This window comes from Chanodichthys erythropterus, chromosome 13 (assembly GCF_024489055.1).
Source record: "Chanodichthys erythropterus isolate Z2021 chromosome 13, ASM2448905v1, whole genome shotgun sequence".
NCBI lineage: Eukaryota > Metazoa > Chordata > Actinopteri > Cypriniformes > Xenocyprididae > Chanodichthys > Chanodichthys erythropterus.
Genome location: NC_090233.1, coordinates 8,961,086 through 8,984,086, shown reverse-complemented (window position 1 = coordinate 8,984,086; position 23,001 = coordinate 8,961,086). Strand labels below are relative to the sequence as shown.

At 36.6% G+C, this 23,001-nt stretch overlaps 2 protein-coding genes across 3 annotated transcripts in view; both read right to left on the bottom strand.

Moving 5' to 3' along the window:
* bckdk (branched chain ketoacid dehydrogenase kinase) overlaps window positions 1–4,036 on the bottom strand; it is a 32,701-nt gene extending 28,665 nt beyond the window's left edge. The window contains exons 1-2 of the mRNA XM_067408151.1: window positions 3,664–4,036; window positions 526–594 (exon numbers count right to left, since the gene is read on the bottom strand). Of these exons, the coding sequence (XP_067264252.1) occupies window positions 526–594; window positions 3,664–3,918 (324 nt within the window). The 5' untranslated portion in view covers window positions 3,919–4,036. The remainder of the gene's footprint in view (window positions 1–525; window positions 595–3,663) is intronic.
* A 2,064-nt stretch (window positions 4,037–6,100) lies between these two features.
* Window positions 6,101–22,799, bottom strand: lrwd1 (leucine-rich repeats and WD repeat domain containing 1). 2 transcript variants are annotated; one of them, XM_067408149.1, is made up of 16 exons: window positions 22,733–22,799; window positions 22,095–22,176; window positions 20,872–21,106; window positions 20,634–20,753; window positions 20,348–20,494; window positions 20,145–20,237; window positions 17,898–18,380; window positions 16,408–16,531; window positions 16,206–16,312; window positions 12,189–12,396; window positions 10,263–10,335; window positions 9,985–10,125; window positions 9,763–9,866; window positions 8,627–8,785; window positions 8,359–8,468; window positions 6,101–7,861 (listed from the first exon to the last, which is right to left on the bottom strand). In XM_067408149.1, the coding sequence occupies exons 2-16, from the start codon at window positions 22,172–22,174 to the stop codon at window positions 7,712–7,714; spliced, it is 2,334 nt and encodes a 777-aa protein (XP_067264250.1). In that variant the 5' UTR covers window positions 22,175–22,176; window positions 22,733–22,799; the 3' UTR covers window positions 6,101–7,711. The 2 variants fall into 2 exon arrangements, with proteins under 2 accessions (XP_067264250.1, XP_067264251.1); XM_067408150.1 differs by lacking the exon at window positions 22,733–22,799 and adding an exon at window positions 22,653–22,700.
* Window positions 22,800–23,001: the final 202 nt, after the last annotated feature.

Below are 23,001 nucleotides of genomic sequence, written 5' to 3'. Positions count from 1 at the left end.
TAAACATTAGCCAGACGGGATTTAAACTTTGTCGGCTGAAGACCCAAGTTTGGTTTGAAAACGAAAAACATACTAAGCGCAATGTTCTCTCACCATTCCCGATACACACACACAATGCGTTCAATGTGGTCTTGCGGCTGTGTTTTTCTGTTGTCTCTGGACACGTTGATATGTAAATTGCGCAAGCATATTTTGTCCATTCGATTGAAAGATCTGAAAAAAATCCCATACGTTTACCCGCTCATAAACCCTCCCCTCAAAGAAATCAGGACAGAATTCGGTGAAAGTGAAAAAAAAAAAAAATTAAAACACCAGGTGTAAACATCTATGTGTCTCGCTCGTCCACTTGTTATCCGATCGACCAAAATGCATCATAATACCAGGTGGAAACAGGGCCAATGATGAAATACAGATGCAAAGCAAAGTTTTTGTGCTGACAAATGGCTGGAACGAATGCTTTTTAGAAGACTGGCACCAGTGTGGGTTGGGATAAATGTAGGACAGTGGACAGGAGTGTGTAATTACCAGGACATGCTGTCCATCAGGAGACTTCCCTGCATACAGCATTGTGGCTGGTGTCAGTCTGACTGAAGGCTGTGAAGAGAACATTGCAGTTAAAAATAGCATACTTTAAATATAACACTGCTTGATTTGATGATGTACTTGCTGAGAGACTGGAAAATTCACTCATTTGAACAGTCTAAGACTCAAGGTTTCAGGCCGTTTTGTAAAAGTACCATTTAGTTCAAATCTATTAAGTTTTAAAGCATATGACTAAGGGGTAGACTAAGGGGTAAAGTTACATGACAATGATTTCAACTTAAAACAGAAAACTTTTTTAGCATATTAATGGCTGTTCATTTACATGACAAAGGCGTTTTTAGTAGGGCTGGACAGACACAATTTTCACGATTCAATTCGATTTCTGTTCACATGCTTGTGATACGATTCAGATTTCAATGCATTAAACATTGAAGATCATTAAAAATGAATTAGCTGACTAATGAGTTTATGGTCACTGAATATGTTTTTCTGAGGTAAATGTGACATTGTTTACAAGCTGTTTTACATCTTTCTGAGGTTGAAACTCTGATCGAGCGATTACGCAAGACATGATAAGAATCGATATCAGTTCATAAAAATGAGAATCGATTAAAATCAAGAAAACTATATTTTTTACCCAGCCCTAGTTTTTAGGGGCCTGAAAATGCAAACTTTTGATAAATGTTTACAAAGTGCAAGTTTTCAAAAACTATATCATTATAGTCTCTGTTTAAACTACAAAAATGTGAATTTGTGAAAATTGTGGCCGCGTCATGCGCATGTGTATGATGTGATCAATCTATAGGAGTGTAATGTTTCTTTACAAAGTGACATCGCCAACTACTGGCCTGTCATGAAAAATACAGTGTTTTTAATAGCTTCCGTGGATCTGTGTGAACAGGGATCATTTTGACAGCATTGATGTCTGTACGTGAAAAAGGCAAAATATTTTTTTTTTCATTGTTGTCATATAAACATACCCTAAATGTATATCCTATGAATGTTATTATCCATGGAGTGATTCATGGGTACAGTTACATCTTATTTATAGGCCTATTTGTAATGAATGGAGTACATGACAGTTTATATTTAATATTTTCAATTCACAATGTTAATGTTAAATGCTGTTAGTTTCGGTGTCTTGTCTAACCACATGGAAGAACGAATGAGACTTGAGTAAATTGTTGCTTTCATTTTTGTGACGCTTCTCATATAAAGCTATGATATTGCTTCAAAAGACTTGGAATACAGTCCATGAGTTTGTTGTAAAAATCTGCCACATGCCTTCTGCCCTCTGATTGGCAGTTCATACTCTTTTAGCAAGTAAAACCCCTTTTATGATAATTCCAAACATATTTACAATTAAAACTACAGAGATTTTATCATAAAAGACCATTTACATATCATCTTCTAAGACATATCATTAGGTGGTGTAATGAGGGTGAGTAAATAATGACAAAATTGCTTTAAATTGATTACATTACGTAAAATGTGCATAATGAACCAATTAGTATTAAAAGCAGCACTGGCAGAGCAGTAATCACATCGGGCTTTGTTGAGTCACCAGTGCAGTCCCATTGAGATGCTCAAAGTAGGACAGGTTACATAAGGATACCATGCACACCAGCATGACTTGGACATTCAGAAGCATGTTTTAACAAGCGTACAAACAAATAAAATAAATGTGTCTAATGGTAGAGGGTGTTTTTAAGCTTGCTGCCCTTGATGTGACCTGTAAGTGAATGTAGACCTCATGGCTGTTTGACTGCTGACACCTAATACTAGATGTTTGCCTGCCTTTATGTAAGAAACTCAAATCAAGACACAGCTTAAGTTTGCATATCACTGAACACTGGGGGTAAAGTAAATGTTTAAACATTGCAGAACAAACATTATTATTATAAAAGGATTAGTTCACTTTCAAATAAAAATGTCCTGATAATTTACTCACCCCCATGTCATCCAAGATGTTCATGCATTTCTTTCTTCAGTCGAAAAGAAATTAAGGTTTTTGATGAAAACATTCCAGGATTTTTCTCCTTATAGTGGACTTCAATGGAGCCCAAACGGTTGAAATTTTATACGTCTTAACCATAAATCCTCATCTTGAACTAGCTCTCTTCTTCTCTATTTGAATCAAGCAGTGTAGACACTGCTAAGTGTATCACTGCCCTCCACAGGTTAAATTTTTAACTAAATTGTCATATACAATATGCTAGTGCAAGTATATAACAATTAGTTCAAACTATGACCTGTGGAGGGCAGTAATACACTTAGCGGTGTCTACACTGCCAGAATTCTAATAGAGAAGAAGAAGAGAGCTAGTTGGAGATGAGTATTTATGGTTAATTATATATATATATATATATATTTTTTTTAGAAAATGAGTGATGGTTTCTCTAGATAAGAGCCTTATTCCTCATCTGGGATCATGTAGAACGCTTTAAAGCTGCAATGAAACTAATTTTGACCTTCAACCGTTTGGGCTCTATTGAAGTCCACTATAAGGAAAATAATCCTGGAATGTTTTCATCAAAAACCTTAATTTCTTTTCGACTGAAGAAAGAAAGACATGAACATCTTGGATGACATGGGGGTGAGTAAATTATCAGGAAAATTTTAATTTGAAAGTGAACTAATCCTTTAATCACCATTTTGCCCAAAAGACAAAATGTATGTGAACACTTTCTGGTTAGTGGTTTGTGTGAACTGACACTAAAATCACCTCGTCGATAATTGTAAAAATGTCTCAGAAAGTTAAGTTTGAGGCTTTATTAGTAAGAGTTCAATTATTTGGGGTCCATTGTATTAATTTTTTATGTTCATGTGATAGATTATTAGCAGCTAAATAGCTAAAAGGCATTTGACTACATAAATCTTATGTGGTAGAAAATATTAACTTACCCATTGAAATTACGTATTTTAGACTATTTAATGAAAGATAAACTAGAAGCAGTGTAGCTGAGGCTCTCGGTTAGCGCGATGACAACACGAGTAACGTTAAGTTAACCGTCAAAAGTGGGTTCATTAGGCCATCCTAATCTTGGATGGAGACCACAGCGTATCGCGGGGGTAGAGAGACAACAGTTGATGGAAAATGATCGGGAAATGGTGACTGACCTTCTCGGCAGATGCGTCGATGGCAGACTGATTGTAAAAAGACGTAACGGTTTTGGACCGCTCCCGAGCCAATTCAGAGTAACTGGACATGGACGATGTGGATCTAAATCTTTTGTCGATGCCATGTAGTGTTACTCCGGTAGACTGCGGAGCGGTTGCTTTGGCTGAAGCGTATAAAAAGAACCTGGTTACGCTCATCCTGGAGCCGCCGCTGCCCAACAGCTCCATGGCCTGGCCCGTCACGCGTCCCCGCATTTTACGCCGCTAACGCAAATAACAAAAAAAATCAATTCCTTGTCTGTTACGTTAGTTTATACGTGCACAAAGGCATGTCTCTGGCACCATCACATCGCTAGATGTGAAAATACCGTCTCTTGTGGTGTTTATCCGAAGACACTTGTGATCAGCCAATCAGCGATCAGAGGAGGCGGGGCTTTTGGGTCATCACGTCCTCAGCAGCAACTGAAAGCCAATGAGTCACGCGCAGCAAGGACAATGAGACAGAGCCAGTGCAGCCGTGACTGGGAACAGCGCGTACTTCCTTTGACTACACCACATATTTTCACCGATTATATCATATTTTTTTATTGTGTAATCCGCATTAACATTAAAAAAAGCAACTATACTTTATATATTATGATAGAAATTTATGTATGAATACATTCTAGTTTCTGTTTAAATGACCAACACCCATTTACAGACTTGGCTTTGTTAGCAAGAGCAGAGAGTGGGGTAAATTGTGTCACGTTTTTCTTAAAGGTATAGTTCACCCCCAAATAAAAGCAGTTTCTTCATTTAAAGGAACACTCCACTTTTTTTGGAAATAGGCTCATTTTCCAACTCCCCTAAAGTTAAACAGTTGAGTTTTACAGTGTTCGAATCTATTCAGCCGATCTCTGGGTCTGGCGGTACCACTTTTAGCATAGCTTAGCATAGTTCATTGAATCTGATTAGACCGTTAACATCTCGCTCAAAAATGACCAAAAAGTTTAGATATTTTTCCTATTTAAAACTTAACTCTTCTGTAGTTACATCATGTACCTAGACCGAAGGAGATTGAGATTATCTAGGCCGATATGGCTAGGAACTATACTCTCATTCTGGCGTAATAATTAAGGAACTTTGCTGCCGTACTATGGCTGCAGCAGGCGCAATGATATTACGCAGCGTCTCTCACAAATGTCTCCATGGTTGCAAGGCACGCTCCCCATGCAAGCAGGGGGTCACAGGTGCTGCGTAATATCATTGCGCCTGCTGCACCCATGGTACGGCAGCAAAGTTCCTTGATTATTATTACGCCGGAAGGAGAGTATAGTTCCTAGCCATATCGGCCTAGAAAATTTAAACTTTTCATTTTCCGCCGGTCTTAGTACACGATGTAACTACAGAGGAGTCCAGTTAGAAATACGAAAAATATCAAAACTCTTTGGTAATTTTTGAGCGAGATGCTAATGGTCTAATCAGATTCAATGAACTATGCTAAGCTATGCTAAAAGTGGTACCGCCAGACATCGGCTGAAAGGATTCGGTAAAACTCAAAACGGTAAAACTCAACTGTTTAACTTTAGGGCAGTTGGAAAATTAGCCTATCTTCAAAAAAAAAAAAAAAAAAAGTGGAGTGTTCCTTTAACTACCACACGGTGTTAAAAACTGTGCTTGTTTATTTCTTCTGTGAACGCTTATCTCAATCAAAATTTACTTTCATTGTATGGAAAAAAAGATGCAAAGGGAATGGTGTCAGTCGCTGTCATTCTGTTTAACATCTCCTTTTGTGTTATACTAAAGCAAATAAATCCTGTAACATTATGGTAATTAGTGAGGAAGAATCATTCCTTTTAGTTGTCAGCCAGCGGAAATGAGAAATATAAGTAAAATCAATATTCCAAAAATAGTTCACCCAAAGATGAAAATTCTGCCATTAATTAATAACCCTTATGCCATTCCATCCAGACCCGTAAGACTTTTGCTAATCTTCGGAATGCAAATTACAATCTTTTTCATGAACTGAGAGATTCCTGTCCCTCCATAGACAGCTTATGCAACTGAAACTTCAAAACGTGCGTAAAGAGATCGTAAAACTAATCCATATGGATTGAGTGGTTTAGTCCAAATTTTCTGAAGAGACTCAATCGCTTTATATGATGAACAGATTTAATTTAGGCTTTTATTCACATATAAACATTGAACATATACTTGTGTTCCAAAGATGAACAAAAGTAATATGGGTTTGGAACAGCATGAGGGTGAGTAATTACAGACAGTATTTTCACTTTTGGGTGAACTAACTCTTTAAAATAAGACTATAATCTATATCACAAGACCATAAATCGCACTTCTAAGAAAAAAAGTCCAGTAACACAAGTTGCCTCACATAATGTAAAAGGCTAAATTGAATCTCTAGGGAATAAGTGAAGTAAAGAAATAAATGCAATCCCATTCCAAAATCTAATTTTGCTGCACATTTCCATAAACCAGTTAAAGAAATACTCTACTCACAAATGATGCTAGAGCTCACCATCCCTTTTTGTGTGAAGTCAAAAAGTAAATGATGAGAAAATTTTATTTTGGGGTGGAGTATCCCTTTAAGAAATATTTTTATCAGTATATTTGTAAAATCTCAATCACGGGAAGCAATATATAATGAGATTTTTCTAAATATATGGTCACATGGCCAAAATTATGCAAAAAAAAAAAAAAAAGCATAATTAACTCAAATCTGATATAAATGCCTTTTATAAATATAAATCTGAAACTACTGAGAAACCACCAAAATATTGATCCACTTCAATAGATAGACGTCTAAATAAACTTAATCACCCTGCAACAAATTTCAGAGCTTCTAGAATATTTTAAGTTGTAAAGTGAGTTAGAAATACAAAGTTTAGCGTATGGCTTGAGCAGGCAGGTAGGCTACAGTATGTAATGATTGTACTAAGAGGGCAGAGTCTCCCTCCCAAACTCAACACCACCCTACATTTTTATTATATCTATGGTAAAATAATGAAGTGCAGCACACCTGACTGAGAGCTGCAAAAGCAGAAATCAGACTGCACCATTCATTTTTGTTACACATAGTTCCAGATCAATCGATCTGCTTCAGCAACATGTGTATATGTGCATCAATTCAGCAACAAGTCAGATTGTGAACATGTCCTACAACTAAGTGTGAAGCATGAATGAGTCATATAAATAAGATAATGGTGTATGACACCAGTTTATTCATTAAAACTAAAATATAACAAGTCCTGTTTTGAATAATGTCATTCTTTTCTGACAATATTTCTCTGAAATGAAAGGGACAAATAACTTAGTCCACTCCAAAGGGAGTTATTCTCTATATCCTGAGTTTTCTTCTGGGAATGTCAACGTCACAATATTCCTCTTAAATAATTCCCACCCAAGGCAAACTAAAAAAAGTTGTGTTAGTAATATGCCAAAACTCGTGGTTATGGTAAGGGGCGTGACTTTTCCGAAAAAAACTCAAAGCAGCTGACCAATCTCAACACACTGGTCCAGTCGACCAATCAGAGCACACTGTGCTTTTCAGAAGGAGGGGATTCATAGAGACAGGAACTAAACAGGGCTGTCCTTCTCAAATGCATCATGAGCTAAGCTGATCTTAGAGCCCATTGGTGAAAAAAAAAATAAAAAAGATAGTTATTCTTTGAACATTCAATCAAGAAAACCAATTCTAGTAGACCCCAAAAACAAAATAAAAAAGGGGCATAATAGGTCCCTTTTAATATATATTTTTTAGACAACATAAAAAAGGGGGAAAAAAATACACTAACATTTTTTGAAATCATGAACGAGTATGTAATAACAGTTGCCTTTCACCTACTAAAACTCATAAAAGTGGAACAGGGACAAATTTACATGATGGCTAAATTAATCTTTCTCTGTCTCTTTGAGACAAAAAGTCTTAAAAACAGGTGAAGTCTTCATTTTCTTTATAACTCTGGCTTTCGTCACACAATCATGATCTCAATTCAAGTCCAGTTCAGAAATGCAAAGCAATAAAGAGAAATACTGCCAGCAGCTGAACATCTCAGTGATTCTCTCTCTTCCAAACCACGGCCATGTTCTTGTCAGTAAGAGCAACCAAGTACTGTAGATCAGGATCCATGGCAATGCTGTTAATAGAAGGCCCCTCTAATGCACCCTTTCCAGCTCTAACCGGTGACGGCCACTCCAGCACCTGAAATAACACGAGCCAGAGAGGAAAATGAGACACAGGAGCTCTCTATACAAACATGAACAACAATCACTCCCCTAGAGTTAACATGTTGACACTTTCTTAAAGGATTTAGTGCGTGTCTATACTGTAGCTAACAAGATTATTTTAGAGAGAGATAATGCCAGATTATTTGGAGTGGATTACCATCTTTTCTGCATGACAGAAAATGGCTAAATAAATAAATAAAACAAAACTGTACTGAAACAAAACACTGTAAAAAGAGACTGCAATGGATACCTTAAAAAGCTATGGTTTAATTAACCCATAAACATTTATTTTGTTGATTTAAAATAATGCATTTAGGTTGATTCAGCGATATTAAATAATACTTCTGACTTTGAATAAAACTAGTCTATTAGGACGTTATCATTTTTAGTTAACCATTTTTTTCCGTGCATGCCCTAAAAAATTATCATTAAATCTGTACCGTATCGCTCACCAAGCAGTGGTTAACTCACCTCAGTGGCGGAGATCGTTTTTCCACTCTTGAAGTTTTCCATCATGGTGTCTGTGATATGGTACATCCATAGGCTGCCTTGCTCATCCCCACACACCACATAACCATAACCTACAAGAAAAAAAAAAAAAAAAATCACATCAGTTTTGCCTTCAAATTTTCTAAATATTCTGCATATTTATATTGACACAAGAAAAATGTAAAAAAGATTTTTCTTTTTTTTGGCCCCTATATTTGACCATGACATTTAGTACACACAACATGGATACCTGGACAGGTGCCTAGAGACAGGTATGGGACATCAGTGCTGGACCACTGCAGCTCTGCCAGAACAACAGCTGCTACCTCTTTCTTTCTGCCATTCCAAGATGCCCACGTAGCACTCCAGCTCCACAGGTAGATAGAGCCCTGCATGTGGCTCTTGGATGCTGGGAGGAAAAATGACAACCATCATTATCGCCTTTAATATCAGAACTAAGGCCATAAAATGTGTTAAAGGGATAGTTCACCCAAAAACTAAAAATTCAAAACGTTCATTAAGAGATTGTAAAAAAATCCACATTAATCGAGTGCTTTAAATGGTTAGTTCAACCAAAAATTAAAAAAAGGGTAAAACTTTACAATAAGGTTCATTAGTTAAACATTAATGTATTAACTAACATGAACTAACCATTAGCAATACATTTGTTACTGTATTTACTAATCTTTATTAATGTTAGTTAATAAAAATACAGTTGTTCATTGTTTGTTCATTAACTAATGTTAACAAGATTTTAATAATGTATTAGTAAATGTTGAAATTAACATTAACAAAGATTAATAATATGAATCATTTAAAGTTCATCATATAAAGCGATCGTGTCTCTTCAGATCACTTGGATTAAAATGCTGGATTTGTTTTACAATCTCTTTATGAACTTTTTGAATAGTCAGAGTTTTGGGTGAATAGACTTTCAATAAGACAGAAATCTCTCAGATTTCATCAAAAAAGTGTACCAAAGAAGAACGAAAGTCTTACGGGTTTGGAACGACATGAGGGTGAGTAAATGATGACAGAATTTTTGGGTGAAATATCCCTTTGTCACTTTCAAAAAGAATAAGCCTAGCCTTATACTAGGCACAACTGTCAATGGAAAATGGTACAAAATGTCCAGAAAAAAAAGACGACCTTGAAGAAATGATCAGTAGTTTTAACAACTTTATGTTTAAAATGATGTGCAAATTATATATATATTGAGTGAATAATAACAACAACAATTATTAATATTTTAAATATATAATTATTAAAGAAATAATAAGAAGAATTCATATATAATCCATCTTTAAATATACATTAAAATAAACATTATATATTAAATATATAATTTGGTCAACTAGTCTTATATTTTCGTTATTGTTTACTCACCCACTATATCATCTGAGAGGAAGCTCAGTCCGTCAATAGTCCGGTATGTGTTTTTCTTGTCTTTTTTCTTGTAAACTGGAAACACAATCTCCATCTCCTCATTTCTGGAAAAAACAAAAACAAAAAAAACTAAACAGTAAATTTCAATAAAGATTTTTTTTTCTTTGCCACAGATTAATCAACAGAGGGATGATAATATCTGAACTGATGGAGAACTCAAACCTCTTCTGTGTGTTTTTACTGAGCTCGATGTCAAAGACACACAGTCCGTCATCACAGGCCGAGAGGAGGTGCGTGTCTGGAGACGTTGGGAGCAGAGAGAGATGCAGAGGAGTGGAGCACGTCTCCAGGACTAGCAGCTTACTGTGGTTAATATAAGAAAAACAACAGTTATGGAAAAGTGTGTTAGAATTTAAAAATGCTTTTGAACATAAATGCAGGACATTTTAGCATTTCTAAATGCAGTATTACAAAATAACGGAAAAATAAATATAAATAACCTGATTTTAAAGTTGTAATCATGATCCAGTCCACCAATGTCCCACAAAAAGATCTTATTTTCATACGTTCCAGCTGTAAATAGAAACAAAGCGATTTTTAGTTAAGTCTATATAGCTCAAATAAGTCCATTTAATTAGTCTCATTAGGGGCTTTTGCACAAGGTAGTTATAGGTAGAAAGTTATTAACTCAGTTATAGAAACTAGCAACCTGGGCGGTCCCCAGAGAACTAAATGTTACCCTAGGGCAGGGAGAGGCAACATCGGTCCTAAAGAGATTGCAGGGATTAGCTCTCCAACCCTAATCAAACACACATGAACAAGCTAATCAATGTCTTCAGGATTACCAAGGCTACAGGCTAAACTCTGCAGGACAGCGGCTTCCCAGGACTGACGTTGTCTACCTCTGCTCTAGGGCCATTATCCTGATTGCATTTGCACCACCAGTAGGAACTCTGAAGTAATTTATGCTGGCCAACAGCTATGTCATTTAAAAGAAACATTCCACTTTTTTGGAAAATAGGCTCATTTTTCAAATCTCCTAGAGTTAAACAGTTGAGTTTTACCATTTTTTAATCCATCTCTGGGTCTGGCAGTACCACTTTTAGCATAGCTTAGCATAGTTCATTGAATCTGATTAAACCGTTAGCATCTCGCTCAAAAATGACCAAAGAGTTTCGATATTTTTCCTATTTAAAACTTGACTCTTCTGTAGTAACATCATGTACTAAGTAACCAGCGGAAAATGAAAAGTTGTGATTTTCTAGGCCGACATGACTAGGAACTATGCTCTCATTCTGGCGTAATAATCAAGGAACTTTGCTGCCGTTCCATGAGTGCAGCAAGCGCAATGATATTACGCAACTTTTCATTTTCCGTCAGTCTTAGTACACGATGTAACTACAGAAGAGTCCAGTTTTAAATAGGAAAAATATCAAAACTCTTTGGACATTTTTGAGCGCGATGCTAACGGTCTAATCAGATTCAATGAACTATGCTAAGCTATGCTAAAAGTGGTACTGCGGCATTCAACAATGTCAACAACTCCATAGCGTAAAGGTTGTCAGTCCATCTACTGTTGTTTTCCATGTTTGTGAAGTAAGTATTGTGACAGAACAACTGTCCCTAAAATAGCCACCTTTGCCAGGTTCTTGTCTAGAGTAGGTGTGAGAGGCACCATAACAACCAGTATTGGGGGCGGATGATGAGTCACACTAAAGTCATCTCCGCTGTTAAGTACTGAGCGCACCTCTCCTCGCGAGACCGGCCTTTTTTCCCCGTGCATGAATGCTGGTGTCCTTGTAAGCTTAAGAGCTCCGAGCAGGAAGCGGGCTGCCCTGCCCCTCAAACGCTGCAGGGAAGCAGAGCCACTACAGAAGCCGCCGCTGTTCACGCCATGGACTGGAGAGGCGAGCACGTGGCCGTTGGACCCTGTCTCCTTTTACATGGGCTGAATCCCCTCAACACTCCCTGTCTTCACGTCTCCCAGTCACAGCGAGGACACCAGATACCCTGTTTATTTGGACACTTTACTCCCCTTACGATTTTTATGTTTTAGGTTAATAAATGCCTCTCTGAGGCCTGACGCCACACTCACTGTCTGTCATTTGCTCTTCCCGCCACAGTATATGTAAACTCTGTGCTTACATGGCTTTTAAAAAATGTTGGGTGCCAGTGTTTCATAGGGCATGCGTTCGGGCAATGAACGTACAGTTACATCACTGGTAGTTCCTATTCTGCTGGATTAGACCCTACTCTAAAGTAGGAGCCTATTTAGTCCCCCAAAAGGTGTTCCTATAACTAAAATCGTTTCCCAGTTCCTGCAGTGGGAATACACCAAAAAGTGTGTGCTTTCACCATTAGTTATAGGAACTGTGAAATTCTCTGGTGTGAAAGCCCCGATTGTATTAACTGCTAGTTTCACTCACTGAAGAGAAAGCTAACGTTGCGTGGACTGAAGCGCATAATGGAAATGGCACGTCGACTGACGCGAAACTCTCCGAACGCCAGGTTGACTCGGGGATGGATGAGCTTTACAAGACCCCTCTTTCCCCCAGCAGCCAGGATATTGCAGGGTCGGGTAGAGCCACCGGTCCTGGACATCAGCACAGTGGACCATGCTAGTGAGAAGAACTCCTACAAGACAACAGGGAATGCAAAAGTGAATTTACAGGCATTGGATGCAAATGTAGACTATTGCTTTTAAAGGGAGAGTTCACCCAAAAATAACATTTCTGTGATTAATTAGTTACCCTCATGTCATTCCAAACCCACAAGACCTTCGTTCATCTTCAGAACACAAATAAAGGTATTTTTGATCTGAGGGTTTCTGACCCATTCATAGGCAGCAACGTCATTGCACCTTTTAAGGCCCAGAAAGGTATTAAAGATATCGTTAAAATAGTCCATGTGACTAAAGCCGTTCAACCTTAATGTTATGAAGTGACGAGAATACTTTTTGTGCACAAAAAGTATTCTCATCACTTCATGACTTTAAGGTATTGACATTAAGGTATTTTACTATTGTCTTTACTACCTTTCTGGACCATGCAGTGCTTCCCACAGGTTTGAAATATATGAAGAGTTTGGTTCCAAAACGCTATAAATCCATTTTGATTAATTTGAGTAAAAAGGTGTTTTCTTTACCAAGAAATTGGCAAAATGAAAACCACTCTTTTCTGTTTCAAACTTTCACATAGCATCTTTTGGTTATAAAAACATTAAAAATTCAAATCTAGATTTTGATTTTCAAAGGTTTATTATAAAAATTTATTATTTTTTCCCCAAAATGCAATAAATGCATGACACGTTTTTTTGTTTTTTTCAAAATGCACTTAATCCATCAATATAAAAGTTATTTTTCATATTGAAAGTAAGTTAATTCACATATATGACAGCCTCTGAACTTTGTCAATACTAATCGTATGTACATGCATTTGACTAAAAATACATTCATTCGTCGCTCCCAAAATGAATTCAACGAGTCATCTTGTTAATCTTATAAATGAATTATGTCTCTGTTTGTCATTACCGATCAAGGCGTATCTGGCGTCACCGCATGGTTAAAATAAACAGTTCAGTTTAGGGAGCGTGATAGAAGTTTGATGCTGTCGTGAAACAAGCAACAGCCGGCATTTTTCCTCCTCCCGACTCGAGTGCCTCGCCTTCTTAATCTCCTCACGTAAATGATTTCGATGGCTTGCGTTTCTTCCCCACCGCAGAAAGCACCACAGGTTCAGCAATGTTCATCGAAATTATTCATTTTTCTGTTTTTGTTGATCACAAAGTACAAAGTAGATAAAGGATGCGGGGTGTATTCAGAGCGCCGCCATTACTGTTTACAGTGCATGGAATGGTGCGCTGTGATTGGTTGAGCGGATATATCGCGTTCTGCAGAGAAGGGAGACTGGCGTTTGTCGCGTTTTGGAAAGAAAGGGAGAAAACATGACAGAATAACACAACGGATATCGCATTTTGCGCAAAATTAATAAATGACTTTTCAATACCGACCAGATACAATACTGATTTTGGCGGAAACTCAAATTTTTTGAAAATGGCGTTTATCGCGTTTTGGAACCAAACTCTTCATATATATATATATATATATATATATATATATATATATATATATTATATATATATATATATATATATAAATAACATTACATTTTATTACACATACTAATATTATGCATTATTATGCATTGTAACTTATGCAAAATTACAGCATTTAAATGGTTCACATTTTTCTATGTTCTCCTTGCTGTCATACAGTGTCTCTCTCAGTGAATAGGACACAGATTTTACTAGTAAAATTTATAAAATGAATAATATGTGTCAAATAATGTTCTTAGTCTTTTCTTCCTGTGGGGGAGACTACAATAATTTACTATGAATTAAATGAAAATCGAATTAAATACAATTTATAGTGTAACCAAAATACCAATAATGCCCAAAAGAAAAAAACTTAGTGTGTGACTTTTAACTATAAAACAAGCCCGAAATACACAGAAACTCTTATTTTGAAATGTCTGTACTATTGCAGGCTGATCCTTCAGATTCTTACAATCGTCTAAAACATTTTATATAAAGGCCATAAAGTAGACTTTGTAATAATTCATCAACTTGAGTTCATTAGCAATCGCTTGGCATAAATCTGCGCTTTTCATTGATTGAGAATCACTTTGAAGCAGTCTGAAGCGCTGTTGCACAAGCTTGTAGAAAGCGCAACAGCGTCCCCTTGTGACTTTGCAAAATGCAGTGCCCGTGGGAATGTCAGCGGGAGTAAACAGTTCTGACGCACACGTAACGAGCAGGTATGAAACGACTAGTTAATCGATCGCGGACGGTTTCATTATCTTGCGCCGATATGAAAGTATAAGAGGATAAAAATAATAAAAGCAAAAATGTGTCTCCGAATATACTTGGGCGGCCGTTATTATACGTGGGCGGCCCGTCCAAGTAACGTTAAAGTCTATGTGTGGGAAACACTGCCATGAGTTTGGTAATTACGTTGCTTTTTATGGGGGATAAAATAACCTCTCGGATTTCATCAAAAATATCTTAATTTGTATTCCGTAGGTGAACGAAGGTCTTCGTGAATGTGTTTGGAATGACATGAGTGCGAGTACTTAAAGGTCCCGTTTTTCGTGTTTTTTTGAAGCTTTGATTGTGTTTATAGTGTGCAATATAACATGTGTTCATGTTTCGCGTGTAAAAAAACACATATTTTTCACATAATTTACTTGTACCGCCGTTTCCACTGTCATAAAAACGGGCTGATGACTTCCTTGTTCTATGAAGTCCCTCCTTCAGAAATACGTAACGAGTTCTGATTGTGCCAGCGGTTCCTGTGTTATGATTCGACAGCAGCTTAGCGAACCTTGCCCGGAAAGGTCACGTCTCTTACCATAACGTGGAGATGCACGCGCTCAGTGTTATTGTAAACATGTCTTTAATTTTACCCTATCAATTTGAGCCGGAATCAGACCCGGTGATTGGACTGCGGGATGAAAATAACAGCGTTTTGACGACATGGCGACAAACACTCTCTATAAACGCAACTCTTGTGTATTCCTGTGGGCGGAGGTTAGTCAAAAAACTGTTTTAGTGACATCATTAAAAAAGGAAGTAGATGGATGTAGTCCAAACTGGCCGTTCGATGTAGGCGACTTCTGTTAAATAAAATATCTCGCTTGGCACTGAACTTTGAGCTTTAAAATTTTACAGATTTTATTTATACTCTAACAACAACATTACACACTAACTAAAGTTTGAAACATGGGATCACGAAGAACGGGACCTTTAATGACAGAAATTTCATTTTGGGGTTAACTAACCCTTTAACTCTTGAGAAACAGGCTAGGTTGGATTCTGTGACATCAAACCAAAGAAAATGGAAATAGATTTGTCAGTGGCTAACATCTTCAAAATGGAATACAGTACTGTGTATTATTTTAAAAAATAGTATATGGAACAGTAGGCATTATGCAAACATTTCAACTGTAGTAGTGCTTTCCAGTTTATCTTGAAAATACTGAGTCACTAAAATGTAAAAAAAATTGATAGTTCCACTTTAACTACTATATACTAACATTTAAAATTAAGAATTTGGTACAATGCATTTAGTGTGCATAAACATTTTTACATTGCACTTAAAAATACCTGCATGCATTTCCCACATTGCATTGTGGGAAAATATTTCTCATAGTCTGCTCTGTCGAATACTGAATTGTTTGGCAAATTCACTCAGGTATTTAATGCATATGGAATATTTGCATTCTGTGCACATGTGCATACTGTATAATGCAGAAATAGCAGAACTGAGGTATGATTTTCTGAATAGCCAGTGTACTCCATGTCTCATTTATGTGATACAGAAAACTAATACACCAAAGCCACCTGGTGGTAAGAGATGGTATCGTACAGAACTTCTATGCACTCACCTCACCAGGAATCTTGTATTTCTTCAGCACATGTCCTGACTCACAGTCAATCACACACAAAGTTTCCCCTCCACATGTGGCAACTGTCCGAGAGCCACCTCTGACATCTAACAGACCAAAAGCAATGCCAGACGTATAAGATCAAAAATACATTCAAGCATACAGCTGATTTAATTTAATTCAATCACATGACAGCGCTCACCACCACCACTGCATTCCAGCGGGGGCTCAAAGGCACAGGCCCAAAGCTGGGTGCTGAAGTCGTCTGGACTGTCCTGTCGACTGTGACACTGCAGGACATGGAACGGCTGCAGACTCACCGGCTCCTGTAACGGCAGGGGAGAGAGACGCACATCAACGATACGCTAATGACCGTGTGATGAGCAATCAACAGTACACACAAGCAACAACAGGAATCCACAACTTAAGAGTGATTCAGTGACAATAGACATGCAAATACAATAATCTGGCGCAATAAGGAAACTGTTTAGACCAAAACCATTGTCAGAAATGGTTGATAGAAGTTCAAAACAACAAATAGGAGTGTCTGAGTCTGAGATAAAAGAATTTTTTTTAATATAGTTTACAATACATGTTTTATATTCATGTTCAAAAACATTTACATCACTTTCAAGAAATTTAATTTAATTTAATGAAAATTTCATGCAGTTTAAGTAAAAAGTAACTGTAATACCATACTTGCATTACACCGTGAAAATGTATAAATATTTTCAAAAACTCTTTTACAAATATCTTATATTATTTATGCATAAATAAATATCATTAAATGCGGGCTGTGCTACATGATATTTAACAACTGAATCCAACCTTACCTTGTCATAAAAGATCAAACTATCTGATATTTTAAAAGACTTGGCATAACAAGAGGGTCAGCAGGGCTCCTCTCTATGATACAATTTCTAGTTTTATGTTGTTGCTTTTTTCCTGCATGTTGGTCACCCCACATGACTTTAATTTGGCATAGAAAAGTTCTGAAGACCTTAAATATTTTTTTTATGCCCCCAAAAACATGAAAATGAGTTAGAACTCAGCATGTTTTTAATTTCTCATCATAGAAGATGTATATTCAAATCCTTTAAATAAGTCCTATTATGCTTTTTTACATTTTCAACTTTATTGTGTAATGTTGCTGTTTGAGCATGAAAACTGAGAACAAAGTCACTCCAAACGGAGTTATCCTCTATATCAGTGCGCGCTGTTTCTGAACTCTGTTTCTGAAACGATTGTAGTCCTGAGTTTTCTTCCGTGAATGAACACATTCCAATATTCCCTGTTTAAACAATTCTCGCCCAGGGCATATGCAAAAAAGGAGTGGAGGCGTGGTTGACTTGGATTAATAGTGTGTTGAAACTCTCAGTTACAGTAAGGGGTGTGACATTTCCCAAACACGCTCAAAGTGGTTGACCAACCACAACACACTGGTCCAGCTGACCAATCAGAGCACACTGTGCATTTTGGAAAGAGGGGCTTCATAGAGACTAAACAGACAGCGTTACTGACAGACTGGGAAGAGAGGTGCAGCAACAATGTTAAATATGTGAAAAATAAGGTGTTTTAATATGTAGTTAAGCATGAAAACCTATTCTAGTAGACCCCAAAACAATTAATAGGCATATTAGGTTCCCTTTATTAAATTAACAGATACAAAAAAGCATCATGTCTTTGACCCACCTGAGGAACTCGGAGTTTGACTCTGGTAGTTTTCCGAGGCGTGTCAGCAGTGGTCTGCTTGCTTTGTTGAGCTGTAGTCTGATCTTTAGCCATTTTCCTTGGGCTCTCACATTTCGCTGGCCTTGATGTGGGCATAGAGATGCCAGGGCTCTTAGATGCTTTTCTGGGGCTTTCAGTTTTGCTAACAACTTTCTGAGAAATATTTTCCAGGCGGCTTGATTTCCTTGGACTTCCCTCTGGAGTGTCCACATTGGTCATTCTGGCATGCTTTCTGGGGCTGGACAATATAGGGTCAGTTTTCTGTGGAGTGCTCGGCACTCGAGTGGATTTTCGTGGACTAGGCTCAGCCGGAACTGCACTCGCCAAGCGACTTGACTTTCGTGGACTGGCCTCTGCAGACACCTCGGTGTTGTTTCGGGTTCTTTTCTGAGGACTTGTGACACTGTTATCACCAAGATCACAAGCCTTTCTCTCTGCAGGAGTCTGTGTAATGTAAAAAAAACAGGTTTCCTAAACATGACATTAACATGGGATGGGAAAATCATTAAAAAGCCTACAGTATCATCTTTAAAGCCCACAGTATTGTATTTGATTTGCAAAATTTTAAGGCCTCTAAATGATCAACATGAAGAAAACTTTGCAAAAAAAAAAAACCTGTTTTACACAATCTACAACATGCCTTCTGTCGTCTGATTGATATTTCAAAATTTATTAGCAAGTAAAATTAGTTTTATTAGTTTAAAGGTGCCATCGAATTGAAAACTGAATTTACCTCAGGATAGTTGAATAACAAGAGTTCAGTACATGGAAATGACATACAGTGAGTCTCAATCTCCATTGTTTCCTCCTTCTTATGTAAATATCATTTGTTTAAAAGACCTCAGAAGAACAGGCAAATCTCAACATAACACCGACTGTTACGTAACAGTCGGGATCATTAATGTGTACGCCCCCAATATTTGCATATGCCAGCTCATGATCAAAGCATTACACAAGGGCAGCCAGTATTAACGTCTGGATCTGCGCACAGCTGAATCATCAGACTAGGTAAGCAAGCAAGAACAACAGCAAAAAATGGCAGATGGAGCAATAATAACTGACATGATCCATGATAACATGATATTTTTAGTGATGTTTGAAAATTCGTTAGCATGTTGCTAATGTACTGTTAAATGTGGTTAAAGTTACCATTGTTTCTTACTGTATTCACGGAGACAAGAGCCGTCGTTATTTTCATTTTTAAACACTTGCAGTCTGTATAATTCATAAACACAACTTCATTCTTTATAAATCTCTCCAACAGTGTGTAATGTTAGCTTTAGCCACGGAGCACTATCAAACTCATTCAGAATCAAATGTAAACATCCAAATAAATACCATACTTACGCGATTAGACATGCTGCATGACGAATACTTTGTAAAGATCCATTTTGAGGGTTATATTAGCTGTGTGAAGTTTGTTTATGCACTGTTAAAGGCAAGCGCGAGCTCCGTGGGCGGGGAGCATGAGCATTTAAAGGGGCCGCAGCCTAAATCGGCTCATATTTAATTATGACCCAAAATAGGCAGTTAAAAAAATTCATTAAAAAAATCTATGGGGTATTTTGACTTCAGGGTTTGATTTCAGGGACACCTTAGACTTATTACATCTTTTAAAAAGACGTTCTACAGCACCTTTAATTCTAAAAACCACCTTTGTGTCATGGCACGCATGTCTTTTTGCTGTGAAATCTTTACTGTTTTTTTATGAAGTAAACATAAGAAAAAAAATTATATTGCTAGAAATATTTAAGATTTAACACTTAGTATCAACTTAGTATTACTTGATTTTCCATACATAATTTTATACAAAAATCATTTTAAAATGTAAGTATCAAATATGATACGTTTTTGAGGAAAATTTTTTTTGAGGAACATATGTTTTACCCCCACAATAAAAACTACAGAATTTTGATCATGCAGAGAGATACAGAGTGTCAACTGATATTTATATGCATTTTATGCAAGTAGTCTTCTATACTGTTATAAAGATCTCACTGATTTACACAACATGCTATCAGAATCTTAATTTTTGGCCATATAAATATCAGCAAATGCACCAAATTGCATATTTCTGCTCAGATTGGGACTCTGAATATGTGTGTGAGAGAGATTTTTTATTTAATATTCTGTCAAGGGGTTCAATAAACTGTACCATTTAAAAAATTTGATTGGCTTAACATCGAAGAACTATGCCAATGGCTTTACCTCATTCTCCTTTGTTGGAGTTATGTCTGTGACTTTGCTTCCGTCTTCACTGCACATCAGTGACTTAAAATATTCATTTGCAATCATTTCAAGCTAAAAAAAAAAAGCAGAAGTAAAATTAGTTAAAATGCAACCACAGTAATAAATGCTTTATTATCTGCATCAGGACCAAGTGAACGCAATAAACACGCTAGAGTACTGACCCTCCACTTTGTGTAATCACTCAAGGAACTGGGGCCATATTTGATTTGGCTTTGCACAGCATTAACAAAACTCTTCTCCATAGCAGCCAGACTTTGTGTCGTGATGGGATCAGGGAGAGTGAAGCTTCGTTCCCACAAACCAATCACCTGAAGGCGGTCAAAAAAACATTCAAGAAATAAGATTGCAATTTCATAAGATGCTTAAAAACAGGCAAACTAACAAAAATCAGACAGAAATATCACATGGATGAAAGTGATATGAATGAGTAGAAAAATCAGTTCTCACTCTCTTCCTGAGGATCTCAGTGCTGCCATGGCGAATATGATGGGCCGTAGAGCTGATATCCTTCCCGTTGAACATCCTCAATTTAGGTAACAGGAAGATCACTTTGTGTTCATCATTGACCTTTAAAACATTAAACAATTCATAAAGAGAGCAAGATTCATAGCGTCTACAAACTCCACTTATGATGCTTTAGATTTAAAATAAATATGATGTTTGAATATCAAAGTGTGAGGCTCACTGTGAGGTAGAGGTTGTCCTCTAGTCTAAGCTCTTCGATGTTTCTCAGGGCTTCCAGTGACGTCACATCCTCCATATCATTGTTTGAGCAGTTCAGGATCTTCAGGCAGGGCAGACAGAGGCCTTTGGGAATCTCCTGCAACATGTTCCCAGACAAATCCAACTGCTCTAGACTACACAGTTTAGACAGCAGAGGCACAGGCAGATCCTCGCTCTTCAGACCCATGCGTGACAGACTGAACAGAACAGAGAATACATGCATATATCAGATAATATATTTGAAACAATTCAGCTTTTAACCTAAGGGCATTCAAATAGTTCAAATATATCAAAAACATTAAAAAATTTAATTTGACCTACGTCTCTTATGCTCACCAAGGCTACATTTATTTGATCAAAAAATACAGTAAAACAGTAATATTATTACATTTTAAAATATCTGTTTTCCATTTTAATATAATTTAAACTGTAATTTATTTCTGTGATGCAAAGCTGAATTTTCAGCATCATTATGCCAATCTTCAGTGTCACATGATCCTTCAGAAATCATCCTAATGTTCTGATTTAGTGCTCAGTAATTATTTGTGCTCAAATATTAATAATGGTTCTTATTAATATCAATGTTGAAAACAGGTTTTGCTGCTTGGAAACTGTGATACATTTTTTTTCAAGGTTCTTTGATTTCAAAAGAACAACATTTATTTGAAATAGAAATCTTTTGTAACATTATAAATGTCTTTACTTGAATCAATTTCACAGACACTTGCTGAATAAAAGTATTAATTTATATATATATATATATATATATATATATATACACATACATAGAGAGAGAGAGAGAGAGAGAGAGAGAGAAATTAAGTGTCTGTTAAATTGATTCAAGTGATATATATATATATATATATATGTTCAACTTGCAAAACCGATAATAATAAATGTTTCTTGGTAACCAAATCAGTTTATTATAATAATTTCTAAAGGATCATGTGACACTGAAGACCGGAGTAATGATGCTGAAAATTCAGCTTTGCATCACAGAAATGAATTACATTTAATAATACATTTTAAATTGTAATAATATTTAACAATATTATTTTTTTACTGTATTTTTGCTCAAATAAATGATTGGTGAGCATAAGAGACTTTCAAAAACATCGTAAAACTTTTGACTGACAGACCAAAACACATCATAGTGTGCCTTGAAATCACAAAAATAACTCTTACTTGAGGGTCTTGATCTGGTCCAGTTTGTTTGTCTTTGGAGAGCTTTTCTCCAGCAGTATCTTCTCTGTTATCTTCGCCATGGCTGCAGTGAAAGTGAGAGTATTGTGTTTAATCAGACCTTATAAAGGTGGGCTGTAATGACTGCAGGTTTCAGAGACTTTGTAAATCTCCTGCTATTGGCTATTTAGGTGTCAGAAACTTGTATTGTTATGTAATGTTACAGGACAAGTGGTCAATTCACACCCTATGGGGCTCTAAACACAGGAGATTGTCGTGAAACTTTTGTAGAGACTACAGAGCGACATCAATCATTTGCATTGCGCAAATACTGGAAAATGTAAACAAAGAAAAAATGTAATTTAAAAAGAAAGTTAAAAATATAAACTAATCAAAAGTTAAAAAGGTTTAAACCCTGTGGTTTAGAATCACATATTACGCACAGAAAGCAATATTATTGGTAAAGTCATGCTGAAAGCAAATTTGAAATCATAAAGATGAAGACATTTTGTGTATATTTCCGTAATAACGTATTTGTTAACTGACTGCTAAACTCCTCACTGCAAATGCTTGTGCGGTTGACTTTAGTTTTATCAAATAAAAGTTAAGTTTTACAGACTGTGGAGATTTACACAGCTTACCTCTATATGCGGGGTCAGAAATCTTTATATACACGCGGTCATGTGGATTAGAACGTCAGATAGTTTTCCCGGGAAAATACAAATGAACTTTGACCAGCTTTGACGTAGAAGTTGGTTTTGGCGTCATCATTCCGCCATATTGAGTGTGGCATTGTAGTCAGAAAAACTGAACGTGCAGTTATGACTGGGAAAAAGTAATATTCCAAGCACACTTATAACATAAATATACACCAGCGAATCTCCACCGGTGGGCAAACTTTTTTATTATT